This window comes from Mustela nigripes, chromosome 4 (genome assembly GCF_022355385.1).
Source record: "Mustela nigripes isolate SB6536 chromosome 4, MUSNIG.SB6536, whole genome shotgun sequence".
Classification (NCBI taxonomy): domain Eukaryota; kingdom Metazoa; phylum Chordata; class Mammalia; order Carnivora; family Mustelidae; genus Mustela; species Mustela nigripes.
Window position 1 is genome coordinate 90,985,020 of NC_081560.1, and position 10,998 is coordinate 90,996,017.

The 10,998-nt window shown below is 38.1% G+C and overlaps 1 protein-coding gene across 1 annotated transcript in view; it reads right to left on the bottom strand.

Annotated features, from left to right (window-relative positions):
• Positions 1 to 3,871: 3,871 nt before the first annotated feature.
• The window catches only part of LOC132016056 (uncharacterized), a 38,510-nt gene continuing 31,383 nt past the window's right edge, over positions 3,872 to 10,998 (bottom strand). The window contains 4 exon segments of the mRNA XM_059397080.1: positions 3,872 to 4,305; positions 4,307 to 4,446; positions 7,195 to 7,242; positions 10,582 to 10,911. Of these exon segments, the coding sequence (XP_059253063.1) occupies positions 3,892 to 4,305; positions 4,307 to 4,446; positions 7,195 to 7,242; positions 10,582 to 10,911 (932 nt within the window). The 3' untranslated portion in view covers positions 3,872 to 3,891.

Consider the following 10,998-nt stretch of genomic DNA (forward strand, 5'->3'; position numbering starts at 1 on the left):
AAAAAAAGTGTGCTTCACTAATTCGAAGTAAAATGAACTAAATTATGTTGTGAAATCTTTCTTTCAAACATGAATGTTTATCTTAATGCTTCATAGGAAAGTAGTGCGTCAATTAATTTTCCTTCTTTAATTCATTGTGTCCTTCAAGAGAAACTCACTTGTGCATAGCAGCACTGTTGCCGATCTGGGTGGAAAATGACCATAGATTTGTGTAGGTCAGATCATCCATCTGTGCTTGTTCTGAGAATGGACCAAATAACAAAAGTGCCACTGGGAGAGGTGTGGGAGGCTGAGGCCTAACCAGAAAGAGCTTCTTATGGTGGAGAAAGGTGGGGGTTTGGCTTTGGGACCCAAATCTCAGGAGTCAGAGGTGTGGCCACAGTTAGAATGTCCTGTCTCAGGAAGGGAGCCACATTCATACCAGGCCCATAGATGATGACTAAGCTAGATGGAAATGCATACTTTACCCCGAGAAAGTGCCCTCACCTACACATGCTAGACAGAACCTATGGCATGGGGCCCATGCTCCTGGAAACCCAGGTTCACCCAGAGGTTGGCTGTCAAGCACAGACCTAGAGTGAAGTCTATGGTGAGAATGTGCTGCCAGGTCAAACTATGAAAGCCTAGGGTGATGATCTCAGAAATAGAATTATACTTTGCCATAAACTGGACAGATTGGATCCAGGGACTAGGTACCCTCTCTGTTCCATGCTTGGGTGGGGTGAGGGTGAGGACACTTGCTCTTTGTGCTCACGTTGCTGAACAGCCCTCCTCTGCTCCACCCCCAGCACGTTTCTCTGATGTGCATGACTTCTATGGAGCCTTGCTCTAATTAAGTTTGACTCTACAGTCACTAGTCCCTGTAGAGGGACAGAGATGACTCAGTCTATGACATTCAATGACACAAGTGAACTCAGAGCCTCCATATGTCTGTGTTCTTGTGAGGAAAGAAGGACCTGCCGTTTTGTCGACTACAGTCTACCGGTAGTCTGTAGACACAAGGATCTCGTGTCACCCTGCTTACACTGACTAAATGAGACTGAAAATAGAAGCCTCAGGATATCACCTGCCACAGAAAAGAGCAGATCCTGGTGGAATGTCGGGAATCACTTAGTGCTACAAGGAGTGTGCCTGCTCTCTCCTTCAGAACAGTGTCATCGGAGTGGACTGAGGGAGCAGCATCTCGACAGTCCTGGTCATACAATCCCAAGTCACATAACAGCTACTTGGAATGAACTCAGTATAAAATAGGGGACCCTCACCCACAGCCTGAGAGTATGTTTGACAGCAGGAGCATGCGTGTCCAGATGGATGTGTTCTTTTAATTAGCTGTGGCCTTTAGGAAGTGAACTAGTTGGCTGTGGTTTAACTGCCCTTATTTTATCTTTCAGCACTGAAGCCCATGCTTGCAGAGCCCCAACCAGCAGGGGCCGGTTTGACTTTGAGCATTTTCCATGAATCAACCACATTTGACAGAGCACATAGATGAAACAAGCCTGAGAAAACGGAACCCTGTCGCCACCCACACGATCTCCAGCACCACCACCCTCCCCCTCTCTGCACCTCTCAGTCCAGGGCAGCTCAGGTCCATTCGGGGAAGGAAGGTGCTAAGGTGTTAGAAGCCACAGGAGACACTGCCTAGGAGCCCCAGCAATGACATCAGTCCACAGAGCTGTAGGTCATTTGTTAGTTTCCCCTCTGTGTCTCTGTGCTTTCCATGTGCAGAAACATGTTCAGATCTCTAAGTAGAGGCATTTGTCCTAAAGAAGTCTGATCACATTCTTGAGAATCAAGGAGTAGAAAAAAATTAAATTTCCACTTTCTTGTATCTGGTGGGTCTTATGTTGTTTTCACATGGAAACCTCTACTTGGTTTCCAAAAGCACCTGTTTCATAGAAACTTAGACTGATTATAAATAAAAGATCCTTTTGAATTTTAAATAAGATATTGTTTTATGCTAAAATATAAAAACTTCTACTTTAAAAGGATTCATTAGATAAGGAGAAAAATATCATTTATTTCTTCACCCACCAACCATGCATTGAACATTTTTATACCCATATTTGTAGAAATACACACACATATATAAGTGAGTGCCATACTTGTTAGTGTTTTTACTCATAGAAATCATGGGCAAACTGCTGGACAAATATTTGCACACACACACACACACACACACACACACACACAAATAAATGGAAATGGACTCAATACACGAAAAGATGGTTATCCTCATCAGATAAAAGCAAATGAAGACCATGATGAGACACTATTTTTCACTTGTTAGATTAGCAAAATTGTAGTGTTTGACAGTACTGTCCTGATACTCACCTACATCATGAAAGAAGTGTACAATGGTGCTAACTCTAGTGGGGTAAGTTGGCAATACCTGCTAAAATGACCAGTAACCACATCTGAAGTGATATAAAATAATATTATATTTCAGCATATTTTATAATTATGAAAGACTGGAAATAATCTACTAGTCTACCATGAGGAACTGGTCTTATAATGTCTCTTATAAGGTAGAGTCAGCAATGAAATACTGTGCAACTTTCTAAGTGCTCTTTTATGTTGACATAAAAAGGACACAAGGATGTATAAGCGAGAAGTGCGGAATAATGTGTCATTACTACTTGTGTGTTAGAAGGAAGAAAATTAGATCTATATGTATTTATTTATTTTTATAACTAAATTCATATTTGCCTAAATAAAAACTGGAAGGTTAGGCAAGAAACAAAAATGTGACCTGTAAGTGGTAAGCAGGTAGAGACAGTGGTTGGAACAAGATTTTGTGTTTCAATTTTTTAGACTGTTTTGATTTTGGAACCATGTAAACATATAACCTAAAAATTTTAGTAGGGTCCTTCCATGCATATTTTTTCAAGAACACCTTCTTTAAAAAATATTTTTATTTATTCATGTAATCTCTATACCCACCATGGGGCACCAGCTTACAATATGAGATCGAGTCCCTTGCTTTTTCCACTGAGCCAGCCACTGCCACCTCAACATTACTTTCTAATTAATTTTACATTTCTTCAACAGTCTACATTTTTGTGTAGATGCATACTAGTTCATCATACAACATCATTTTATTTTCTTAGTTTCTTCTTAGGTGTTGGATTTAATTTGGGACTGTTGTAAATGGTGCTATGGTATTGCATGTAAATCTTACTGCATAGCTTGAGGGAGTGTGTGTGTGTGTGTGTGTGAGAGAGAGAGAGCAGGTGTGTTATCTATTATTTCTAAAGTAGAGCTGTCAACAGTAGATGCTAATACTGTTGAGGACTCACATGTACTCAACAAAATTAAATTATCTTAGCTACACTACTCCAGGAGATTGGCAAATTGTATCTTTATTTTAAATGATAAACTTATGGCACAGAGAGTTCATATAGCCATAGACTCAAGCACTTGGGATTCAGAATTCAAGCACTTACTATGCCACCACCCTACATTTCTGGTTTTAGTGGAACTCTTATGGGGTTCTTGTGAGGTCAGGAAACATGATGTTCCCGACACAGAGGGATAGGTCTGAGCACACCCACCATTCATGGGGCAGGTTATAATGTCACCACCAGAGTGTCTTCAACCAAATGAATCTGAATTTGCTGACCTTTGAAGGAGAAACAACCTGGGCACCTTCACTGGCTGTGGCTCTCCTGGGGCTGGTGCCCCAAAGAAGACTTCATAAGGACTATCTCAGACAAAGAATTAGAAATGAGGAAATGACCAATATAACAACCACTGTTGAATTTGAAGGCTCAGTTTTCATGCTGTCTTTTACCTTGAACTCTCAGTTACATTGCACCAAATGAAAGAACACAGAGGCCAAAGTAGAACTTTGATTGTTTTTTATTGTGCCTATTATGTAAAGCAGTACAAAACTCAGGCAGCAGTGATGGCAGTCCAGATGTGTAGAATAAATGGCTTTGAAGCAGTTATCTGGTTAAAGAGCCCCAGGAGATGCAGCTGAAGCTGTGTGTTGGCTGTGCTCAGAGGCTCTGGGACTGGGTGGCTGAGGAGCTGGTGGACATTAAGGAGAGAGCGGTGTTGATGCCTTTGTGTTGATGCCCCCTGGCCCCGCCCCAGAGTCATGGCAGAATTTGTTCTAGCTGCAAAGTGAAAGTTTCTGTTTACCCAGTGGTGTGTAAACCTGTTCTGCAGTAATGACACAATAGAAAAAGACACATCTGAACTGAAATATAACAGTGTCAGAGAGAAAGCCCCATTAGATCCACAACAGATACTTTGGCGACAATTGCCATTGGAGAAAAGCGGACTCTTGTGCCACCATGTATTAGGTACTCTTCCCATTGCCACAGAATGCTGGTCTCCCAAGCAGACAGATGGCCACGATGACAGAGTAGATCAGGCTCTTGAAGAGCAGTAGAAGGTAGGTGTATAAGGCAGAAGTGGTCTTGAACTGCAGCTGCAAAGTATCTAAAACAAGTCATTTATTATTTTCACCTTCTTTTCTTTTGAAAGGCTAAGGCTTATTAATCGGAGACAGGTCACATTATACATTTCTGATGATCTAAGTGGAAAGGAAGCCCCTAGACCCTCACAACCTGACAATAAACATCTACACCACTAACACTACCCCCACCACCATCACAAAATAACTCAAAATCCAGCTTGCTGGTCAAAACAATCAATAACCTCTGGGAAATTCACTTAGAATATTCTAAAGTATTAAAAAGTAAGACTATGTCTTAGATGAATGAGTCAGGCTGAAGAAGCATTGGTTAAAATAGCTTTTACCATTTCTTCACCCCTACCATGTCTGTAGGTAATAATATAACTAATATTCTTTAATCATTAACTACATGGCAGACATTTAATTTGAAAAGTTTGTGTGCAAAGATCTAATCTTTCTTTTTTTTTTTAATTTTTTATTTTTTATAAACATATATTTTTATCCCCAGGGGTACAGGTCTGTGAATCACCAGGCTTACACACTTCACAGCACTCACCAAATCACATACCCTCCCCAATGTCCATAATCCCACCCCCTTCTCCCAAACCCCTTCCCCCCGGCAACCTCAGTTTGTTTTGTGAGATTAAGAGTCACTTATGGTTTGTCTCCCTCCCAATCCCATCTTGTTTCATTTATTCTTCTTCTACCCACTTAAGCCTCCATGTTGCATCACCACTTACAATAGCCAAACTATGGAAAGAACCTAGATGTCCATCAACAGATGAATGGATCAAGAAGATGTGGTATATATACACAATGGAATACTATGCAGCCATCAAAAGATCTAATCTTTCTATTTTTATATAAATATTTTTAAAATTTATTTATTTTAAGCATAACAGTATCATTATTTTTTCACCACACCCAGTGCTGCATGCAATCCGTGCCCTCTATAATACCCACCACCTGGTACCCCGACCTTCCACCCCCCCACCACTTCAAACCCCTGAGATTGTTTTAATCTTTCTTAATTTTTCAATAACCTATGAGATTATTATTTTCATTGTCATTTTAAAAATAAACTGAGGACAGAGAATAATTTGCCTGATGTCATATGATTCATAAATACCACCAGCAAGATTTTAATCCTAGTGACATAATGTTGATAGCACATTCTTACCTACTTTGTATTTCCGTACTTCCAAAGTAATAAATACTTTCAGTTACGAAGAGTTAAGCATAAATATAAAGATAAATTGTTGATTTAGAAGCATCTTAGCCAATATATCTTGTGCATTGCTAAGATTCCTATCAAGGGTACAATCAATGGAAATTTGGTTGTGTTCAAGGTAGGGTTGGGGGGAGGTTTTATTAAAGAGGGCATTAGTTGTGATAAGTCCTGGGTGATGTGTGTGTTAAATTACCATATTGTATTCCTGAAACTAATATTATAATCAGTATGTTAACTAACTGGAATTTAAATAAAAACTTAAAAAATAATAAAATAAAGTGGAAGAAAGGAGCAAATCCAAACTCTCTGCAACTTTAGGAGATCAAACTCACTCCCTGAATATATTTATTGTAGTTAAGATATTATAGGATAATTGCATTTGTTATCCTTTGAGGTTTTGCAGGAAATACATGATATCAAAAAATAATTAATGCCAATGTTGGTGTGTCAGATTGGCTATTCAATGAACCATTAGGCTGAGTCTGTTCACATGGAAATTTTGTGTATGTATTTATCTCCATTGAGTCAGAATTCCAAAATCATTAGCCCTCGGTGTGGAAAAGGACATCTAGTGATGCTGTACTCATTATTCCTTGACAAAGTGTCCTTGGTAAAGTAATATGTTAGCTAAGGTCTAGAGGCCTCTTGATATTGGACATGGAAGGCAGATCAGCAAAGCTAGAGCAATGTTTCTTGTACTCTCTTGTTATACATGTTGGAAGAAAGGGAGAGAAACTAGTACTTATGTGTCAGCTAAATAAAATAAACTATTTAGACATTCTACATATATGACATTATGTCTTCAGTAACTGATGAGGTGTTATTTTTGTTATTCCTGCTTTCCAGAAAGTGTAACTACTGTGCCCATATTCATGGAGCTAATAATAAAAAGACTAGGGTTAATGTCCGGTCTGTGGCGTTTGAATCCCTGTACTCACACTCCCCATGTGGACACCTGTCTCGGGTGTCTACAACAATGTAGAAGAATAGAAAACTAAGTAAGATGTATGAATTGTTATTTCAGAAGGTCTGGGTTGAAGCCTCTAATCTTGCTGTGTGTCATGGTGTAAGGGACTTAATTAATTTTAAGTCATTGCCTTCATGTGTAAAATAGGAATATTATCCTTCACAGTGAGTATTAAGAGAATTAAACAAAATGTACTCGCAGCGCAGCATTATGCTTCTGTGCAAAAACCTCTTGGTGTCAGTTCATGTTGTTAACCACCAGCAAGAACAAAGACGTAAAAATTATCTAGAAGCAACTTGATATCATGTTTTCCTCAGTCAGTAGAAATAAAAGTCACAGAAATGAGTCAAGTCCATTGTTGAAAGAATTCAGAGCAATCACTGTACCCCTAATTTATAGTCCTTTCACACCCAAACAAACACTTATTCTGTGAAAAACACTCCTGAGAAATGATGGATTGAGTTAAAATATCACCAGCCATTCTGAGGTTTCCACCTAACGCCAGATGCTAAGTTGATCAGGAGGAAAAAATGCTATAGCATAACATAAAGGCAAACATAGACAAAAACTTACCGTCTTTATATCTCAGAGAAGCTTTTGTAGAATTAATAGCAGTGAGATCTAAAAGAAATGAGAGCAAGCATTATTCAATTGTTCATGTATATTATTTGACTGGTGTTTGTGTTGTGGATATATGGATGGATGGATAGATAGATAGATAGATAGATAGATAGAATTTGTCAACCAAGAGGAGAGAGCTATTACTAATATGTATACCACAATTCCAGAAATGATTGTTCTGAGTTTGTGTAAATCAGTAAGTCAATTCATATATTGCATTTCTGCACATGAAGATGTTGAAGTTCGTGAATGATACATTTTTTTTTTTCTTTCCTCACAACTGGAGGGTAATGTCTAAGTGCTAATATCTAATATCTAAGTGCTCCTAGCTCCTGACACAGAGCCTGCTGCACAGTAGGTGTTCTATAAATATTGGTTGAATGGAAAAATAACCAGAAACAGTGGCTTCTCTACAGTCCTTAGCACCCATTGCTAACATGAAATGCCTTATGCTAGACTAGCCAGGTTGATACCCAAATAAATTCCACAGCAGAATCTTACATTTTGGGAGGAGTCTGGCTTAGGTAAATTCTCCTTCTAAGCAAAAGAAAGAGACCCTACCTTTCCAAATTATGCATGTTCCCAATATTCCCAACTCCCACACATTCTTTTCTGGAGTGGTGGGTGGTATTTGTCAACATGACAACACTACAAATGAAAGCCAATACCTACTGAGTGATTATTACTCTGCCAGGCACCATGTGAATTGTTCACATGTATTAGGTCATATAATTCCCTAGTGACACTGACATGAACTGTATTCATGTTAGCCATGAAGATGTGAGGTTTAGAAAGTCTAAATAAATCACTGGGAGTCATACCAGTGATGGGCAAAGCCAGCACTCAAAGAACCATTATGAGGATTTAGATGAGCTAGAACATGTGGAAACTACCTTGTAAAACAATCCATAGAAATCGATAATATATTTACCATTGTGGACTCTAAGACATCATCCCTTCCACTATCTTAATTACTCTTAACAAATGACCTTTTGATTATAGAACATTAGTATTTCAGTGTGCTTCTTTCCAGGGATTAAAAGATTGGTCAAGAATCATAGTTTTCTGAATATATAAAACTGAAGTGAGGGTTGTATTTATAGTGTAGAAAAAATCAAAACAAAAACAAAGCAAAACAAAACCCCAACAAAAACAAAACCCAACATACATACAAAGACAAAAATCCTTAAAAAGATAATTGACTGTTGGGTGGAGGAAGAAAGTCCTAACATGTTTTGGTTTATTCTTTCTCTGCTTGATTTGTTCTTGTCCATACAGGTATGGTTCTGTTATGGAAATTATTCACTCCACAGAGTACGCTCTTAAAAAATAAAGCTGAGCAGTTGGCTTTGGAGTAAATCTCAAGAATAAAAAAGTGCATATAATCATGTTTAGGTGTTAAAATATTCTCAAGAACTGACTTTAAAGTGTCTTAAAATTCCCTTTCTTTTCCATACAGTGACTTTACTCATTAAAAGAGAAGTAAAAATCTCTAATCACCATGAATTGATTTATTGAAAAACATTAAGGTAATAATCTCTCAAATTATAATCTGTGGGTATGTCCTAGATTTTCTTTTTCAATCAGATTCGCTGAAAACTTGGACCAGATTAGTTTTATCTCTTCAAAATCACTTCGTGGATTTTGACTTCCATGTTCTATGTATTATTAACTTTCATCAAAAACAAAAAGAACAAACAAACAAAATCCTTACAAGAAACAGCATTAGAAATTTGCTATAGAAAAACATTAACAGAAATGCCCTCAATAGCTTTGTTGCTATGAGAAGGTCTTGGGAGACAGTCTTTTCAGAACTTAATTCTCAGGTAAAACACATCATGAATAAGAAGTTCTCCCTTTTCTAAAATGATCATCATAGAATGTACCATAGCATATTTTTATTCTATAAAAATCAATAGTTAAAATACTTCAGCCCAGTGATTACATTAAACTTGTGTTTGGCCCACTTGCTTCCTCTCTGTTTCTTAGCTGTAGGAATAAGAAATTAGGGTTGTTTATAATTTTACACCAGCTATTAGGAAAATATAAAACAAATGAATAGACATATTCTTCTCATGTTTTCAAAACCAAGCATTTTCACTGGCATTACTGCACATTGTCTTCATCACATTCCAGGAGAAAGGAAAAGTAAGTAAGTGTTTGACTCTAAATTGATCACTGGAGAAACTAAGGATTCAAGAAGATAAAGATTTAATTTAGCAATTCAGAGTGGTATACTGCAAAAGGTCTTTGCATGTCTCGTTATGTGTTTGCTGTCCGCTGCTCCCAAGGACTTGTGAACCACAGGGAAAATATAAACTAGTTCCTTCTTATGGGCTCTGTAGGGCCTTGGTCTGTGATGTTAATGCCAGCCAGAACTTGACTTATGAGTCTAGCGAGTTCCTGGATCACAGCAGGTCCAGAGCACATTCAGTCATCCACCCACAGTATCTGAATATGACCAGTGTCATCACCAATGAGGTTAATTTGGGACAACTTGCCTGAATCATGAGTGACCCTAAGTGATTAGACAAGTATATTCTCTTTACTGTAGTGATCCTCCTTGGAGCGGTAGTTCATCCTACATCCTTCCCAGGCCTGGCACACACCAGGACTGCAAGAATGTTTGCAGAGCAGCTTTACCAATGGTAAGAAATACATTCATTGTGTAGAAAGGGAGAATGTACACGGTAGCCTCAGCTCATCTTTACTTATCAAATCTCCCCTTAGAGTGGAATATAAATTCAAATATGAAAAACCCAAGACCATCCTCAGCAGCCAAATTACTTTTGTTGAGCTGTGATCTGGCTCAAACATTTTACAGCTTATAACTCATTATTTGTGGGTAATCCTTTGAGTAGAGCAAGATTGAAGTGAAAAAAACTCTGACTGTTGAGTAGAACATTCTTGAAAGATGAATAATTGTTCTTATTTCATAATCAAGTGTGGTTCTCTCTTGAGCATTTATGGTTTGCAAGATTGCTAGGGGCTTTCATATGCATTATTTCAATTAATTCATACAATGACCCTCCAAAGACATCACTGTGACCTTATTTTCAGATGATGAAACTGAGGCAAGAAAGACTAAGTGAATTTGTCTTCTTTTTTTCTGTATGTTCCAAAGCCCATTCTACTTCAATTCTAAAGGACTGAATTTCTTTTAGAAAAGAATTTCTAAAAGAAAGAGCAGGACATTTATGTCCTATATTAAAGGTTGCAACATCAATAAAAAGTTTCTATTTGTTTCTTTTCATTAATATTTGACAAAAAATGTGGACTATTTCCTTTGGGGGCAAAAAAGGGTACTGGAATGTTGCATTCATATATACATGCACATACCTTTTTTCTGTGGAGGAAATAGAATCTCTTGGTCAACTCCTCCTTTATTCCACTCATGTTTGACGATACATTTGTGTTCTTTATCCATTGACGCTCCACTCACGGTCAGCCAGCTGAATTTCATGTATGTGTTGTTGGTCTTCACGGTGTCTCCCTGCTGCGATGTCAGATTTGTTTTGTCATCCTTTTCTCTCCAATCTATCTTGATAACATCCGGGAAAAAATCCTCAAGGAGACAAAGATATGTTCCAGCCTGATGGAGTTCTTGCTCCATAACTGAAGGTAGAAAAATTGTGGGCTTGGGGGAAATGTCTACATTAAGGCTTCTATCTGTGGGGAAGTGGAATAACAATTAAAACATTAGTAGAGTAACACAAACATTGTTTGGTTTAGAAGCACCTAGCACAGGGAAATGAG